This window comes from Polypterus senegalus, chromosome 12 (assembly GCF_016835505.1).
Source record: "Polypterus senegalus isolate Bchr_013 chromosome 12, ASM1683550v1, whole genome shotgun sequence".
Taxonomy (NCBI): Eukaryota; Metazoa; Chordata; class Cladistia; order Polypteriformes; family Polypteridae; genus Polypterus; species Polypterus senegalus.
Window position 1 is genome coordinate 84,929,623 of NC_053165.1, and position 18,678 is coordinate 84,948,300.

Sequence of the window (18,678 nt, forward strand, 5' to 3'; positions counted from 1 at the left end):
TTTGTGATGTGCCATCTGTTGGAATGCCAAATGCAATCATCTTAGTGACGATGGCCTTCCCCTTCTTGTCCAGAGCTCACAAGCCTTCAGAAACACAAATGGTGCCTCTTTGTGTACATAACTTGGACATTACCATCATACCTCTGTGACTTAGGATGTGGTTGTCCCCCTTGAGAATACTATCATTCGTGCCATTTAGATGCATGTGTAATGTCAGTACCCACTCGGTCCTCCGGCCAGATTTGCACTCAACATTACGCTTTATGTCCGCCCTATCTGGACCGCGTGTGCACACACATGACCCACATTATTTTCATTTGAGGGGTACATTAGCTGACTGTAAAGAGAATATGATGAAAATTCTTCTGCACAGATTCATTGCACGTTGTGCCTTTGCTGCCGGATTAAGCACATTAAGCTCCTCGGTATGTAGCACAGATCAGGTAGTGACTTGGAGAAACCCCCCAGAAGTATGTAATGCCTCGCATCACAAGCTTGGTGGGTGTTAGTTAGTCGTAGTGATAGGAGCTTGGCAGATGTAGAGAGAGATGAAGAACACAGAGTATAATTTTATCTCGAGGAGGCCTTGGTACTTTGACATCTTGAATCACATTTTTAGCCACAATAGCATGGTTGACAGACTTCCTTAGCCCTCACTTAAAAGACCACCGCCCCCCTCAAAACTAGTTCAGTGTCCCTTCCCATTGCCAAGTTTGAATAAATTCTGTACTTGTGCTAAACCCAAGGTCAAGTGGGGTTCTCTCCTCGTTAGTGCCGTAGATTCAATGAATACATTCCCAGGTAGCATAGTAGGTAGGATTTCTCTAAGGACGCTGAGATCTCAGCTTGATGTTACTGGAATAGGAATTTGAGAATCCATGTTGTTCTCATCAAAATGCATTTTTAGGCCCTCACGACACTTGGGAAGGCTCAGTCTGTGTCTTCTGTTTGTATGGCGCCCTCCTCAATCTTGTAGCACTTCTTCAGTGCAGTCAGTGATGTTCAGGGAGATTTCTCTAACCTCATCCTTCTCCTCTGGTCTTCTTTCAGCCCCGGCATCGGATTGGCATTGCCATAGGAGATCAAATTTTGGACCTAAGCGTGATCAAAACTCTCTTCACTGGACCTTTGCTGTCACAGCACCAGGATGTCTTTGACAAGGTTGGTTGACCCACACGTTTGCTGCTAATTTCAGACCAGGGTTTCTTCAAGCGGTTGCTCCGGCTTGATTTGGTGCTGATGCTCAAGCTGACCGTCCCTTTGTAATGGTTCAAATGATCTTAATGCATTCATTTTTGTCATGGCACCAGAGACGCCAGGTGGGATTTCCCCGCACTCTGTACAACTACAATATTTTGAATGAAAGGTAGTGGGGAGGGTCTTACCTATCTGACCAAATGACCCTTTGGGGATTGTGGTGTTGCTTCTACGTCAAAATGAATTCTTTAGAGCTGACTGAAGGGGTCATTCTGTCTCTCGCTCTCTGTCTTTTTTTTTTTTTAGCCTACACTTAATGCCTTTATGGGCCTCGGCCATGCAGCATGGAACGAGGTAAGAAGCGTCCTTCAAAAGTTGCTCTCTGCTGATGAGCCCACCCTAAGAGACGACATCAGTCTTAGGAGCAGGTATGTTCTTCTCAAAAGGCTTCCAAAAAATACCGCCTGGAGTCTTCAAAATCGTATTTTGAGTTGTTTTTTGGGGGGTAGCGCATCTTAGGACTCCACATGCAGCTGACCCCTCTGTTGTCAAGGGTCTTTTTTGCATTCATGGACCTCCTCCTCCGCTTTGATCAACACACTGACTTTCTAGAGGAACATTCTCCATGTTGAATGTTGTTGTTCCCTTTACGACTTTGTGGACTTTTTCCAGAGTCGTCGCTCCATTCTGTCTGTCCACACTTCCCGAGAGAGCCCCCTGCTCACTCCATCTGCTCTTTCCCTCTTCTTAACCGTTGCCACCACTAGAACTTGAAACTCCAAGTGCAACTGGCAGATAGATGGCGAGGTGGGCCTTTAAAGTTCATACGTGGGACTGCTTCTGTGGGAGTCCCAGTTATCATATCTGGGATGAGGATAGGGAACTTCATGGATTGTCCTGTCAGAACTTCTAGTTCTCCTAGTAGCCCCAGAAGTCCTTGCAATCCTGTATTAGATGATAAGCCTCCCTACTGCCACCTGACTGCAAGTAGGGTGTATTCAGACCCCTTTGTTGCTAAAATAGTTTAAATGATCTTCTTCCCACATCAGTAATATCCCAGAACAACAAAGTGAAAGCAGGACAGTCATTCAGTCAGTCAGCCATTCTCCAACCCGCTATATCCTAACACAGGGTCACAGGGGTCTGCTGGAGCCATCCCAGCCAACACAGGGCACAAGTCAGGAAACAAACCCCTGGGCAGGGCACCAACCCACTGCAGGAAAGGAGGACATTAGAACTTTATTTCATTTCATTAAAAATCCTTAAATCTCAGGTTGACGCAAGTAATCGCACCCTTTGTTTTGACACTTTGACACTGAATCCCATTCTGTTGATCCTCATTGAGATGTTTGGAGTCCACCACTGGTCAATTCCTTTGATTGGACTGATTCACCTTTCTCCAGAAGGTCCCACAGCTGAGTCAAAACCAAGCCATGAGGTTGAAGGAGTTACCAGCAGAGCTTAGACATGGGATTGAGTCGAGGCTCTGAACTTGAGAAGGCTACAAAGAAACTTCTAACGCAGTGAAGGTTCCCAAGTGGCACAGTGGCTTCCATAATCCTTAAATGGAAGAGGTTTGCAACAGCCATGCCACTTCTTTGAAGCTGTCTGCCCAGCCGAACAACAATCATAGAAGAAGGGTCTTGGCAAGAGTGGTGACCAAGAACCTGATGGTCTCTTAGGTTGAGTTTCAGAGAACCTGTGTGAAGATGGGAGATACTTTCAGAAGGACAACCAACACTGTACTACTCCACTAATCCTGGCTTTATGGCCAGAAGACCATACTGAAGGAACCAATAGTGGGCAGCGTAGAGACACTTAACTCATTCAAGTGTCCTACCTGGCTACCACTCTAACCCAGGACTCTATCATGGAAGCGTGCTTGGAGTTTACACAAAGGAAAAGAATGGAAGGGGTCTGAAAACTTCTGATGGCACTTTTTCTTCTTTCGGCTGCTCCCGTTAGGGGTCGCCACAGTGGATGATCCATTCCATATCTTTCTGTCCTCTGCATCTTGTTCTGCCATCCCCATCACCTGCATGTCTTCTCTCACCACATCCATAAACCTTCTCTTAGGCCTTCCTCTTTTCCTCTTCCCTGGCAGCTCTATCTTTAGTACCCTACTCTCATTTTACTCAGCATCTCTCCTCTGCACATGTCCAAACCAACACAATCTCGCCTCTCTGACTTTGTCTCCCAACCGTCCAACTTGAGCGGACCCTCTAATGTCCTAATTTCTAATCCTGTCCATCCTCGTCACACCCAATGCAAATCTTAGCATCTTTAACTCTGCCACCTCCAGCTCTGTCTCCTGTGCCACCGTCTCCAGCCCATATAACACAGCTGGTCTCACTACCGTCCTGTAGACCTTCCCTTTCACTCTTGCCGATACCCGTCTGTCACAAGTCACTCCTGACACTCTTCTCCACCCACTCCACCCTGGCTGCACTCTCTTCTTCACTTCTCTTCCACTATCCCCATTACTCTGTACTGTTGATCCCAAGTATTTAAGCTCGTCCACCTTTGCCAACTCTACTCCCTCATCCTCACCACTCCACTGACCTCCCTCTAATTCACACACATGTATTCTGTCTTGGTGGTCCTACTGACCATTCCTCTCCTCTCCAGAGCAGATCTCCACCTCTCCAGGGTCTCCTCGACCTTCTCCCTACTCTCGCTACAGATCACAATGTCATCAGCAAACATCACGGTCCACGGGGACTCCTGTCTAATCTCGTCTGTCAACCTGTCCATCACCATTGCAAATAAGAAAGGACTGAGAGCCGATCCCTGATGTAATCCCACCTCCGTCACTCCCACCGCAGATCTCACCACAGTCACACTCCCCTCGTACATATCCTGTACAACTCTTACGGCTCGTATTTCTCTGCCACTCCTGACTTCCTCATACAATACCACAGCTCCTCTCGAGGCCCCTCTGTCTGTCTGTCTGTCTGTCTGTCTATCTATCCATCTATCTATCTTATCCTGCCTACTATACTATATCTATCTTAGCCATCGGATTCAAAGTGTCAAAGGCTTCTGCTTAGTTAATTAACCTGTGTGTGGTGCCAACCTGTGGCAGGGCACAATCTCACACACAATCTTTCTCCTTTGTCATTGATCAGGCCAACTTGCTAGTACCCATAGAGAATGGTTAAATGTCAAAACTCCGTACAGATGATGACCAGGTTGGCATTCAAGCCCAACCTACAACAGCATTGGTGATGGTACCACCATGCCACCAATAAACAAAATAATTGTCCATTTAGGTAATGGTCTCACAAAGCAATGAAAATGAGAGAGGAAAAAAAAAAAGTCTGGTCACATTGGTTTTATGTCCGAATCTGCTGTCCAACATGCGTCATCTTATAATGAAAGGACATGAAGCTTCTTCTGCTGCCCTGATGCCATCTGGCTGCGTCTCATTAGCATGTTTCATGGCTTTGATTCTTTCTCATTGTCGTTCTTTTATTTTCCGCAGGGCCTTCGTGCACCAGAGCTTAGCAGAAATGCATCTGCCAGCTGACATTGGTAAGGACTTGTATGCCCAGTGCTTTTTTTTTAATTTCCATCATTCTGGATTACTACGGGTCAGAAATTGTCATTTTTTTTTTTTTTTTATGCATTTCCCTTAAGTGTTTGTAGTTTACTGGGCATCTGTTTGGGGGTTGACATACCCCAGGATTTCAATTTTGCTATTTATTTCTGGGATTTTTAGACATCCAGAGTGTAACATTTATTAGCATTTTACTTTGGTGCCCCTTTTTTTGAAATGTGTCGGTCATCTCCATGACAGTTATTCCATGACAGGATAAGGTGGAGCGGATTGTTGCCAGATCTGCCCAAAGGTGCCAGGGCTTTACACTTAAAGGCCTCTTTAACATTTAAATGGAGCTGGTCCAGCTTGTTATTTCCTCAAGCATAATGTGGCACATACTGATGGCAGTTTGTCATTATTTCTTAAGTCACACGACTGAAGTCACCATCCCTCTATTTTTTTTAATTCTCTTTATCCATTTTTAGGACATAGGGAGTCACTGCCTACTTCGTTAGACAGCAATGATTACCGTCAATACTTGTTGGGCATCCCTGAACCCTCTCAGTCATCATACCGTTAGAGGCACAAAACCCAAATCGGATACCCCATAAAGCTTCCTGTACGTGCAGCAATAACCAGGTTCGGCCTTGCATCCGAAGTGGCATTGCTCATGTCAATGAAGAAGGGGGCATCTTCATTGGACGAGACCCTCCACCTTCATTATTCATACACAAAACAAAAAAAAACAACAACTCCCTACTCTGCATCTCATTAGATCTATTCCAACTGGACCCCGGGTTCATTGGCTGCCCCTCACTAAAATGGTATCCAGTGGGCTGAAGGTTGGCTCTCTGAGAACAGACCCAAAAATGGCCTCATTTGAATTCCAATCAGTCACTTATGTGATGTTCTTATTAGGAAATCAATCCTCGACACCTGTAACATGCAGCACAAGTGCAATTAAGAAAAATCCTCTTGACGAAAAGCGAAAGAAAAGAAGATGACAAAATGTTATGTGAATGAATTATTAATGGAGTCTAATGATTAGACCCAGTGAACGGGGCAATGATCATCTTCTGTGAAGTCAAACTTGATGAGACTCCGGAGCCTTCTAAACGCTGCTGACTCGGCAGCAAAAGCCTGAACCTTGACTTGACGCCTTTCAATTAGGCTTAATTACTGGCAGCGGCAGCAGCCCTCACTACGCCCGCCACCACGTCTTCATTAAAACTTGACAAACTGTTTATTTCAGATTTTTCAGTTAGTTTGGTGTACCAAATTGAACCACAAGAGGGCAGCAGAAGTTTAATTTTTAAGCATCTGTTACACTGGGCAATGAAGATTTTTGCTTCCTGAACTCTCTTGGGTGTGTCCTATGGAATTTGGTTTGCCGGGCATAAACATTCCGTTTAAATTTCCCTATCACATACCATACCATATTATATCAACGGTCTATTTCGGTGATTTCCTTTCAAATTTGAAGTATATATACTGGATATCCTCCTTAATAAAAGGATACATTTCTGTGTGTCTGTCTTGTTGCTGTGACTCCAAAACATGGCACATCACACACGCTTTTAGTAATAACTGTGTTACATTTGTCATTCCAGCAGACGATGTGTCACAAACATAAACCCTGCTTTTACGATGCTAAACCAAATGTCGTATACCAAAGACATCTGCATGGCATTTGTCTTTCCAATAGATGGCGAATCACAAACATTAACCCTGCTTTGACGAATGCTAAATCAAATATCGTAAGCCAAATACATTCCCATTGAATTTGTCATTCCAACAGATGGTGCACCACACGTATTAACACTCCTTTAACGAATCCCATACCAAATGACATACAACAGAGACATTGGTAATGCAATTGTCATTTTAACAGATGGCACATCACAAGCATTAACAGTGCTTATGCCAAAGACATCTGCATGACATTTGTCATTCCAATAGATGAAGAATCACAAACATTAACCCTGCTTTGACGAATGCTAAACCAAATGTCATGGGCTATAGACATTTACATGGCATTTTCATTCCAATAGATGGTGCATCACAAACATTAACACTGCTTTTACTAATGCTAAACAAAATGTTATATGCCAAAGACTTTTTACATGGCATTTGTCATTCCAACAGATGGTGAATCGCAAATCTTAACACTGTTTTACGAATCCCATACCAAATGAAATATAACAGAGACATATGCATTTCCATTATTATTCTAACAAATGGTGCATCACAAGCATTAACATTGCCTTTATGAATACTAAACCAAATGTCATGGGCTATAGACTTTTTACATGGCATTTTCATTCCAACAGATGGCGAATCGGAAATATTAACCCTGCTTTGATGAATGCTAAACCAAATGTCGTTAGCCAAATACATTTCCATTGAATTTGTCATTCCAACAGATGGTGCACCACACATATTCACACTCCTTTAACGAATCCCATACCAAATGACATACAGCAGAGACATTTGTAATGCAATTGTCATTTTAACAGATGGCACATCACAAGCATTAACAGTGCTTATGCCAAAGACATCTGCATGGCATTTGTCATTCCAATAGATGAAGAATCACAAACATTAACCCTGCTTTGACGAATGCTAAACCAAATGTCATGGGCTATAGACATTTACATGGCATTTTCATTCCAACAGATGGTGCATCACAAACATTAACACTGCTTTCACTAATGCTAAACAAAATGTCATATGGCAAAGACTTTTTACATGGCATTTGTCATTCCAACAGATGGCGAATCGCAAATATTAACACCACTTTTACGAATCCCATACCAAAAGGCATATAACCGAGACATATGCATTGTTTTTGTCATTATAACGGATGATGCATCACAAGCATTAATGTTGCCTATGCCAAAGACGTCTGCATGGCATTTGTCTTTCCAACAAATGGCGTGTCACAAGCATTAGCATTGCTTTTGCAAATGCTATACCTTATAATAAATATATAATATAAAACTGAGAATGTTGCATTGCATGGTACATTTCATTAAAGCGGATGTCTATGTTGATGGTTTCAATTTCAACGCATATGTAGTACCTTCCATTTTGTTTGGGACAAAGACTCATCGTTCTTTGATTTCCCCCTCAGTTCCACAGTTTAAAGTGACAAATCAGACTCTTCAGACGTGAATAAAGTACGCATTGCAGTCTTTCATTTGAGGGGATTTGGGGACACTTTGGTCACAGCATGTAGAAACGACGGCACTTCTGCAGCTGTGTTGGGTTTCAATGACCAGTTCATGCTGATTTTGAGGTGTAGATTGGAAAATCTGGAAAGGAAAGAATAAAAATGGATGTTTTTGTGAAGAATGTTTTCAACTGCGATTCTTTAAAAAAGTACTCTTGATTGATCGTCGCCCTATTTTGTTTGATTTCCTGACGCAAAGTTCAGTGTATTTTGATTTTGTTTCTCACAGTCGCGTGTTTGTTTTTCAGTGAAGAAGTCAATGGCTCACCTCGGATGTTTTGTCTCCACAGGTGTATCTTCATACTCTTTCCTTTTTTGTTTCCTTAGGTGATTACACTGATTTCTATTCCTCTTTGGATCACGCTACCAACGTTGGAATTATGTTCAGAGGGAAAGACAATGCTCTGATGCCAAACTGGTAATGCCATTTACAATGACTGGCTTCGCAGGTCCAAAAGAGGTCAACATAATGGAGGAACATCAGCCAGGGGGGGTGGGGGTGTGGGGGTCTGTCTGTGAACAAGTGTCACAGGTCAAGGGTACAAAGTTGGTCCCCACAAGTGGGGGGCCTCAAAGCTAAAATACAGCCGATCGTAAAAAAAACCTCAGAGCTGATAGGCAGAAATGTATAGAAAAAGAGGGTCTTTAACACATCGAGGGAGCCAGAATTGCATATCGGCTGGGCAGCTCGTTCCACCAGCTTAGGAGCCACACATGAAATGAGTCTGGACTGAGATGTGATACCCACTGGTGTTCATCAGCAGACCTTCGTGGTCGAGCACAGGACCTCACAGGTGTCTCCATGTATCGACCATTGTGGTAGGCAAGCATCGAGGATTTGAACTGATTGTGTGGCTACAGGAGCCAGCGCTACGTGACAACGGCACACCATCCTGGTCCTTTACCTTTGGAGTCGAAATGCCAGGAGAGAAAGAGAGAGTGAGTAAGGAGTTAGCCTGGCGCGTTTGTGTTGGCTTCCTAACCCGTGTTTCTAATTCCTTCAGGCTCCATCTCCCTGTTGGGTACCACGGCAGAGCCTCCTCAGTCGTTGTCTCTGGGACCCCCATCCGGAGACCCCTGGGTCAGATGCGTCCCGATGAGGGTAAAGAAATGCTGCTAGGGACAATGCTGCTTGAAAGACTCTTTTCTTCGCCTGCTACTCTCCTATTTCTCCTCCTTTTTTTTCCTTTTCACCTTCTTCCTTCTTCCTTCTCCCTTCTTCCATCCATCCATTATCCAGCCCGCTATATCCTAACTACAGGGTCACGGGGGTCTGCTGGAGCCAATCCCAGCCAAAACAGGGCGCAAAGCAGGAAACAAACCCCGGGCAGGGTGCCAGCCCACCACAGGGCACACACACACACACGCACCAGGGACAATTTAGGATCGCCAATCCACCTAACCTGCATGTCTTTGGACTGTGGGAGGAAATCCACGCAGACTTGGGGAGAACACGAGAGGCAAACCCGGGTCTCCTAACTGCGAGGCAGCAGCGCTACCACTGCGCCACCATGCCGCCATTCTTCTTTTTTCTTCTTATTCTCTTTCTACTTTTCCTCTTTTTCTCCTTCATTTTTCTGCTCCTCCTTATCCTCCTTGTTCTTCTTCTTTTCTGTCTCCCTTTTATTTACACTCGTTTTTGCTTCATCCTTTTCTCCTTTTCCTCCTCCTTAACCTTCTTGTTCTTCTTTTCTCCTTCTTCCTTTTTCTGCTCCTTATTTCTTTTTCTTTTTCCTCTTTTTTCCCTTTTTCTTTTTTCTCATTCTTTCATTCGTTTTCACTTTCTCCTCCTCCTCCTTTTTCACTTTCTCATCTTTTTCCCTTTTCTTCTCTTTTTTTCTTCTCCTTCTACCTTTTCTTCCTCTTTTTCTCTTCCTCTTCTTCTCCCTTTATCTTTCTCCATCTTTTTCTCCTTTTTCACTTTCTCCTCATTCTTATTTTCCCTTTCCTCCTTCTTCTCCTTTTTTCTTCCATTTCTTTGTCCTGTAACAAGTCTGAAGTCCTTTCTTGCCTGCCTGCCTGCCTCATGACTGTGACGTTTTGCAGGTTTGTGTCACTCCGCTGTATCTGGGTGGCAGTTTGTGGCACTAGAGGAGCTGCGGTGTGTTCATCACCCTGTTAAACGTATCCAAAGTCCTCTGTCCTCGTGTGTGTGTGTGTCTGTCTTTTGTAAATTTTGTAAATTGCGGCAGCACTCGCTGTCCAGCTTCCCCTTGTTTGTGTGATAATGCCCGGACCCCCTGCTCACCTGATGCTCTTGTCCGCTTTTGAAGCAACTGATCAAGCACCCCAGGAATGTGCAAATCTGCCCGAGTCGGCCGCAGGTCTGCTTCTTATCCAGTGTTGCTGATTTGGCACCGGTTGGCTGATTTAACGTTTGTTTGGTTTCTTTTTTCTCGTCCAATGCAGCTAAACCTCCGGTGTTTGGCCCGTGTAAACTCCTCGACGTGGAGCTGGAGATGGTAAGTGACTGTCTGTCTGTCTGTCTGTCTGTCTGTCTGTCTGTCTGTCTGTCTGTCTGCCTGACTGTCTGTCTGTCTGTCTGTCTGTCTGTCTGCCTGCTCTTTTAGATTTCTTCTCCACGTCTCCACAGTTCAGCCAGCACCACCTTGTCTGTTTTTTTGTTTGTAGACTTTGTTCATATAACTTTATGAACATCGGAGGCAGATGTTGCACTCCTGTGTGTGGTGTGACACTCTCGGCAAGTCGGCTGGTTTGATTTTAAACGTAGTGAGCACTGGACTGTGTGTGTGTGTGTAATTACAAAGGCACGAGAGCATGGCCGGCATCTGTCCACGTGAGTGGCGGTGGAGCGGTCACGTGACCTTCGCCTTGTAGATGATTGGCCAGGAAGTGTTCACCTTAAGGGAGGACGGAGAAATGGGATTGTGTTTGAATCATCAGGGAGCCTTCCATTGTTATTACGTGTGCTGTATTCACACTCCTTGTGTAAGGCGCTATATATAGAGAGCCCCATATAACGTCGGGCTCGATTCGCTGCTTTACCTCTGAACCGTTTGTCTTGCAGGCTTTTTTTGTAGGTCCCGGCAATCCTCTGGGGGAGCCAATTCCGGTTCACAAAGCCCACGAGCACATCTTTGGGATGGTGTTAATGAACGACTGGAGCGGTGAGGAATCCTGTTTATTCAGGGGGTGGTCTGCTAAATGTATGTACGTGGAAGAACACTAAGGGGGCTCCTCCATTACCGAGAAAGACCCCACAAATGTACGTTTAGAATTGGACTGTAGCGTAAATACACAGTGTGTTCCAAGCTGACCACTGTATACTCTTCTTTCTTTCTCTTTCTCCCTCTTGTTCTCTTTTTCTTCTTTTTGTTTTTCTCCCTCTCATTTTCTTTCTCTCTCCATCTTTCTTTATTTCTTTTTCTTCCTCTCTTTCTTTCTGTCTCTCTCTCCCTCTTGTTCTCCTTCTCTCTCCATGTTTCTCTATTTCTTTTTCTTTCTTTAAAACTCCTTTTGTTTCTTTCTCTCTCTCTTTCTCTCTCCCTCTCTTTCTCGTTTTCTTTCTCTCCCCATCTCTTTCACTCTCTTACTCTTTCCTCTTTCTTTCTTTCTCTCTCCCCCTCTCTCTTTTTCTTTTTCTTCCTTTCTCTCTCTCCCTCTTGTTCTCCTTCTCTCTCCATGTTTCTCTATTTCTTTTTCTTTCTTTAAAACTCCTTTTGTTTCTTTATCTCTCTCTTTCCTCCTCTCTCTTTCTCTCTCCCTCTCTTTCTCGTTTTCTTTCTCTCCCCATCTTTCACTCTCTTACTCTTTCCTCTTTATTTCTCCCTCTTTCTTTCTTTCTCTCTCCCCCTCTCTTTCTTTTTCTTCCTCTCTCTCTCCTCCTCTCTTTCTCTCTCTCTCTCTCTCTCCCTCTCGTTCTCCTTCTCTCTATCTTTCTATTTCTTTCTCTATCTTTCTCTTTTCTTTCTTTAAAACTATTTCTTTCTTTCTTTCTTTCCCTCTCTCTCTGCCTCTCTCTTTCTCCCGTTCTCTTTCTCTTTCCCTCTCTTTCTCGTTTTCTTTCTCTTCCCATCTCTTTCTCTCTCTTACTCTCTTTCTTTCTTACTGCTTTACTCCGTTGTTCTGGGGAGACGTGCAGGCGTGAATTTCATTGTCCGGACTACACATGACTTGAGGCCTACACGGGTTCAGGACCCCGACTGCTCTCTTCCATTTGCCCACCACAGTACAACGTCCAGATAATCCCCAATCCCCAAAGCCTGGCCTCTCCTCCTACTACCAGTTGACACTTTGCCCCCAACCTCCCTGCAGATGAGCACCATGAGAGCCGTACGTCTGTCTTACTGCATGATGGAGGCGTCCATATTGGGTCAGTCTGTCTCTGAGTTTTGGTGCACATGTCCGGTTTCTCTGTCACTCTTGACTCTTGTTGTATTTTTTTTTTTTTTTATCTTCAATTGAAGAAACTCCTCCCAGCTGAAATCTGTTGTCACCAAGGCTGGGATGGCCGCGCTTTCATCTCGTCACATCCGTCACGTGCGTCACGTCGCATGCAGTTCCCTGTTGACCGGTCACGTCTTCAGTCGGTTTCAGGTTGATGCCCGACTTTTAAACCGTTCCCACCCTTGGACCCTCATCTCCATATTATATTACACTCTCTAAGTTAGATCCTCCGCCCGTACTTCGGGAGCTTTTCAAGCGTTTCCCAACTTCAGTGCACAGCACTTTGTCTTTCTTCTCCCTCCGTCTCCCCTCCCTCTTCTTCCTGACTCCGGCTCACTGAATGGAGTGTGGCAGCCCCAGGTGTCCCATGATCTCCTTCTGGGTGGCACGTCCGAGTGTGGCGACAGTGCTCCTGCACCCCCCAGACAGTGACCACGGGCCCCAGCAGCATTGAGCTTTCATGTTCCAAACCCATGGCATCATAGAGGGCAGCCCCCCGTCCCCTGGCTTACTGTCATCCCAGGGGAAGTAGGCGTCATCACATGTCCAGCACACACTATATTGGTGGCTTGAAGTCCTTTCTCTCTGTTGTGAGCCAGAAAGGCAGACTGGCGCTACGTTCACATTACAGGCCTCATCAGCAAATCTCATCTGATCAAAAAATCGGGGCTGAGCCATCCTGACGGCTCATATTCGTGAGTACAAGTGACCCGCTAATGGTCCTCTGAAATGGCACACACTGATGCATCTCCGCACGAGCCACCATATCTGAGGGCCGACTCGTGGTATTAAACCCGACAAAATGGTGGGGCGAGTCACTAGTGTGTGCATTGCTGTGGAGGGCGGTAAGCGGTTCATCTGCTGCACACGATTGGGTCACGATTTAGCTACGGCTGGCATTGCTGCACCCAGAGATGTGTGGGTACAGGAAAGGAGCCAGCAGTGGTGGCACCGCGACTGTTGCCACAGCCTCGATCTCGCCTCCATTGTCATGTGGCCGTGTGTGGGCAGAAAAACAAAAGAATTCCATATGCGACCCTTCTCATCCATGTCACATGGCCACTGTCGCAGGGTGAAAAAGATGGTACAGGACAAGGCAGATTACATGGGGTGCCAGCTGGGCAACAAACCACATTTAATTTTAGAGAAAAAAAAAAACACAAATCAAGCACTTCAATGTGCGTTTGAAGCTACAAGACACGTTCAGTAAAGGCCATTGCTGGCTTGGATCAGCGCCGAAGCCAGGTCAGCATGTAAAGGAGACCCCATCCTCCAGGGTGCAGTCACGTCTTATTGAGCAGACTGCAGGGGGCGGGGCTTCTATCACCTCAAGGGGCGGTCTTCTCGAGTTTGCTGGGCAGGAAGGAGATGAGAGTGTCAGAGGAGGGGGCGGGGCTTCTTTCATCTAAAGGGGGCGGTCTCGAGTTTGCTAAATAGGAAGTAGATGAGAAAGTCAGAGGAGCGGGCGGGGTCTATTTCATCTCAAGGGTGCGGTCTTCTTGAATTTGCTGGGCAGAAAGGAGATGAGTGTCAGAGAAGGGGGCGGGGCTTTCACCTCCAGGGTGTTGTCTTCTCGAGTTTGCTAGGCAGGAAGGAGATGAGAATGTCAGAGGATGGGGCGGGGCTTCTTTCACCTCAAGTCGGCAGCCTTCTCGAGTTTGCTAAGTAGGAAGGAGATGAGAAAGTTAGAGGAGTGGGTGGGGCCTATTTCACCTCAAGGGGAGCGGTCTTCTTGAGTTTGCTGGGCAGGAAGGAGATGAGAGTGTCAGAGGCAGCGCCCCCTCTTGTGGATGGGGTGGGGCTTCTTTCACCTCAAGGGGGCGGTCTCCTCGAGTTTGCTGGGCAGGAAGGAGATGAGAGTGGTTAGCAGCAGTGCCCCCTCTCGTTCTGAAGTTCTATTACTTACTTACTTGTCCTGGATGGCTGTTCTCTTCCTCTGCCCTCTGATGCCCTATGCACTGATGGACCTTTCTGGAGATTGTGCTGCACTTTTGTCTTCCAGCCTCCTCGTCTGCAGTTGTACCTCATACTTGGAGAGCTTCCTTCCCAAAGTCTTCATCTAAGTGATCTGTGTGCTCCAACGTGATGATTTATTTGCCTGGTGGACTCCGACACAAGGAAGACATTTGGTCTTTGTGTAGTGCCTGTAATGTGCTGGGGGGGCACTTTAGTTGTTGTTCCAGGTCCACCATCGACAGCCAGTCTGTTTGCAGAGGTTGGTGGGTGATGGCCTCTTTTGTAGGATTGGACCACTTGCTCTGATCTGTTCCTGCACTGATGGTTTCTGTGATTACCCTTCAGTTCTTAATCACGTCGTCTGTGGTATCTCGCCTCTTCCAGTGCCTCGGAGTAGAAACTGATGATGTGCGTCAAGATTCCACATTTTCAACACAACTGCCATGCTGATGTCTCTGCTTTGACCCCACGTGAAGACGAGTTGCCTGGACAAGAAATTTCATCCGGGACAGATAGGCTTTCCATAGCTCTTTCTCTAGAGCATTGTCCCACCTTGTCAAGGTGCCCTGTTGTTTCAGGTTTACCGTCCTGGTCAACCTGTCCTCCTTTTCTCCGGGACAGATAGGCTTTCCATAGCTCAAGGGGCGGTCATCTTGAGTTTGCTGGGCAGGAGGGAGATGAGAGTGGTAATGGCAGCGCCCCCTCTCTTGCCGAGGTGGTATTATTTGGCAAACCTGGAAGATGTCCTCCTGGTGCACCACACAAATCGGATACCTGTCATCTGAGTTAGGACCATTCATGAGTTCAGTCTGACCTGAACACCTCAGATGGGCATCACATTAAGGTGAAAATGTCAAATTTGAGTCCGTTCAGCCCCTTAATGTGCACGCTTGCAGTCTTGGTGATGGATATGACTTTTTCTTTTCCTTTTTTTAATTTTCTTCTTCCTCTTCATATTGAGCGCATTTTATGCCAGGCCAACAAAAAAACAAGTTAATAATTGCAGGCAACTCAAGCTAGGAAGTTGAGAAAGGCGTCGAGTGTGCAGCTTGTGGCCGATGATAAGAACTCAGCTTTGTGCTCCCTGCTGCGCACTGGCAGCTTGATCAATACATAAATGAAATGATTTATGCCATCCAGTCAGTCTGCTGAGGTACCACTTTTGATTTTTTTTTTTTTCTGTGCAAAACCCCCCGAGGGAGCCAAAGCACTCGGGTGGATGGCGGAGGTGGGGAGCTTGTTAGACGCTAAGTGCTGCGCAGGTATTGGCTGTTTGGACCTCGGGGGCCATAGCCGGGAAAAGGAGCCGATGGATTACCTCAAAAAGAGACGACCGACCGACCGACTGACGCGGGGCTTCACGTCTGAGCCGGGGTGAAGTTCCTGAAATTGAAAACGCGTTTTAGCTCGTCATGATTCCTGCCCTAGAGTGTCTTTTATAGTGGACTGAACCAGAAGATGATCTTCAGAAGCGTTTCATTCTGTTGTGACTCGCAGAATCCCAGGCATAGTTGGGGTGCCAGTCGCACCACCCTGTTTAATTGTGTGGCAACACAACAGAAGTTAAAGAAATAAACGAGTCACACGAGGGTGCTGGAAGATAAAACGGGGGTCTAAGCAGTGTTTCTTTCTAGTTGCAGCTAAGGGGGAGGGGGGGGGCTCTGTCATGTGGAGAATTCGGGTCTCAAAAAAAAAATATAATAGAGAGAGATCTCATATGTAATATGTGATTCATCCATCCATTATCCAACCTGCTATATCCTAACTACAGGGTCATGGGGGGTCTGCTGCAAGGCAGGAAACAAACCCCAGGCAGTGCGCCAGCCCACCACAGGGCACACACGCACACCCACTTTAGGATCACCAATTCACCTAACCGGCATGTCTTTGGACTGCGGGAGGAAACCCACGCAGACAACATGCAAACTCCACGCAGGGAGGACCCGGGAAGTGAACCCGGGTGCTCCTAACTGCGAGGCAGCAGCGCTACCCACTGCGCCACCGTGCCTCCCAATATGAGATTCAGTATCTGCCAAATAATACAAAGAGTACAAGACACGCGTTTCACCCTTATTGGGACTCGCCAAGTGTACGCACTTTTGCATCCCCTTATGGGGAGTGAACCTCTGACGTCGGCACCTGAGGCGATGCCTCTGACATTCACTGCTGGTTCATTTATTTGGCAGGGTGAAGATAAGAGTCTGTCTGTCTTTCTTTTTGAGTCGGAATCGCAATCGGATTATTAGCTGGTTACCTACCAGGTAACGCTTGTGGTTGGTTGGCTGGCTAGTCGGTAAAAGAATGTAATACTCCGATCTTCACCCTGCCACACAAGCAAACCATGCGCCATGGTGTAGTGTCTGAGAGGAAAAGTGCGCACACCTTGACAAGCCCGTGTCGTGTACTCTTTGTATTAATCGGCAGACACTGCATCGCATATCTATAATCTGCTTCTCACAGCTGAGAGGACGTGACGGATGTTTGCCAACTGGCCAGCCAACCACAAGCGTTACCTGGCAGGTAAACGCCTAATAATCAGATTGCGATTCAGACAGAAATATATATATATAAATTGTATAGAATTCTTATATATTGTTACGCTTGGGACACAGATTTGCACAGAGACACAGGAGGTCGTAGAAACAAGAAGGATTTTTATTCAAACACACGAGCTTAAATGTGCTCCATGACAAGTCAGAGATGACAGTTCCGCTAGGAGCAGAAAAAACTAAAAGCAAACAATCAATTCCAAAACTGACAGGCGCTGCGCAAGGCTTATAAATCGGCGGAGTACCGCGCGAGGCTTGTATTACGCGTTATAGTGCAAGTATAAGGAGCAAAGTGAGGGTGGTAGTCAGTGTTTCCAGTGTGAGGGTGGTAGTCAGTGTTTCAGGGTTTGTGGTTTTCCCAGGGGCGTCTGTATCTATTTGGGGGTGCGATCAGCCCTCCAGCTCACAATATATATACGAGGGGGGACCCAAAAATAACCTGAGTTTTGTTGTTGTTAGGTTGGTACTTGTAGTACGTGGTTGGGCCGCTAGGGCGATCGTTACACTCCTCACAAGTCAGTCTGCCAAGTGCCATCAGTCTGGAAGGTTATGCTTGTGTTCAGTGAATTTTATAAAAGTAGTTTTGTGCAAGCGTCATTTTTTTTTTTTTACGATGGCCGATTATCGTGAGCAACGCTCGGCAGTGAAATTTTGTTTTCTTCTTGAAAAAAGTGTTGCAGAAACTATTGTTGTTGAAACGGTATGACAACCCTGAACCACCCACCCTACTCACCGGATTTAGCTCCGTGTGATTTCTTTTTGTACCCTCCGATGAGAAAAGACTTGAAAGGAAGGCGTTTTGCTGACGTCGAAGAGGTAAACCAAGAAACGACCAGAGCATTAATGGGCATCACTTCAGACGAATTTAAAAAATGATTCGAACAATGGAACAAACGGTTAGATAAGTGTATTCCCGCCAATGGAGAGTACTTTGAAGGAGACTAATTGTAGTTTGTACAGAAAATTAAATTAAACACATTTTAAAAATATTTCCGGTTATTTTTATATAATAATTTATATATATTTATATTATATTTAAATTATATTATTAAATTATTTATATATATATATATATATATATATATATAATGATAATAATATATATAATCATTTGGATCTTGATCTTTGTTTGTCCGTGAATGAATTAGAAGCAGAAGCACTAGATGGCAGTAGAGAGACAGCTAAAACATAGGCCTTGCATTAAGAATCTCCTCCAGGCTTATACTACTGCAGACTGTAGTACGCCAGTCACACTTCAAAACACAGACATTCAAACTTAACAAACTCTTGTGCTTTATATTAACTAAAGAGATCTTCATTTAGATCTTGATCTTTGTTTGTCTGCGTAGACCACCTTCCAGTTTAGTACGTTGTTGTTACTCACGGATGTCAACAATGTGCCGGAATAACGAAAGGGGTGGTGGACAGTGTTACGCTGGTTAGCTCCTGAGGCCTGGTTAGAGAATGAAATTGCCGAAGATAAAAGGTACGTGCCTACGTAACATATGAATGAAAGAAAGACAGTTGATAAAATGAATGACAACATAACAGCACATTCCGGAAATTATTATTGTTACGAGTAGCTGGCGAGTGCTGCGCGTCTCACAGTTGTACCGTGGCTTGTTCACATGTCAGTGAAGTGATCCTTATTTATGCTTTAAAGAGCCTGGATACCTATGTGTCCTCCTTTTAAAACCATTGCTTCGTGTATATTGCCTCACTCTTTGGATTGCCACAAAGCAACCTGCGAGATTGGAGAAATGTTGAGAAGACATCGTGAGAGGAAACGACAGCGT

At 45.4% G+C, this 18,678-nt stretch overlaps 1 protein-coding gene across 1 annotated transcript in view; it reads left to right on the plus strand.

Annotated features, from left to right (window-relative positions):
- The window catches only part of fah (fumarylacetoacetate hydrolase (fumarylacetoacetase)), a 38,768-nt gene that overhangs the window by 1,810 nt on the left and 18,280 nt on the right, over positions 1-18,678 (plus strand). Inside the window, exons 2-8 of the mRNA XM_039772739.1 lie at positions 1,051-1,161; positions 1,504-1,625; positions 4,682-4,731; positions 8,298-8,388; positions 8,975-9,072; positions 10,380-10,432; positions 10,999-11,098. Coding sequence (XP_039628673.1) covers positions 1,051-1,161; positions 1,504-1,625; positions 4,682-4,731; positions 8,298-8,388; positions 8,975-9,072; positions 10,380-10,432; positions 10,999-11,098 — 625 coding nt within the window. The remainder of the gene's footprint in view (positions 1-1,050; positions 1,162-1,503; positions 1,626-4,681; positions 4,732-8,297; positions 8,389-8,974; positions 9,073-10,379; positions 10,433-10,998; positions 11,099-18,678) is intronic.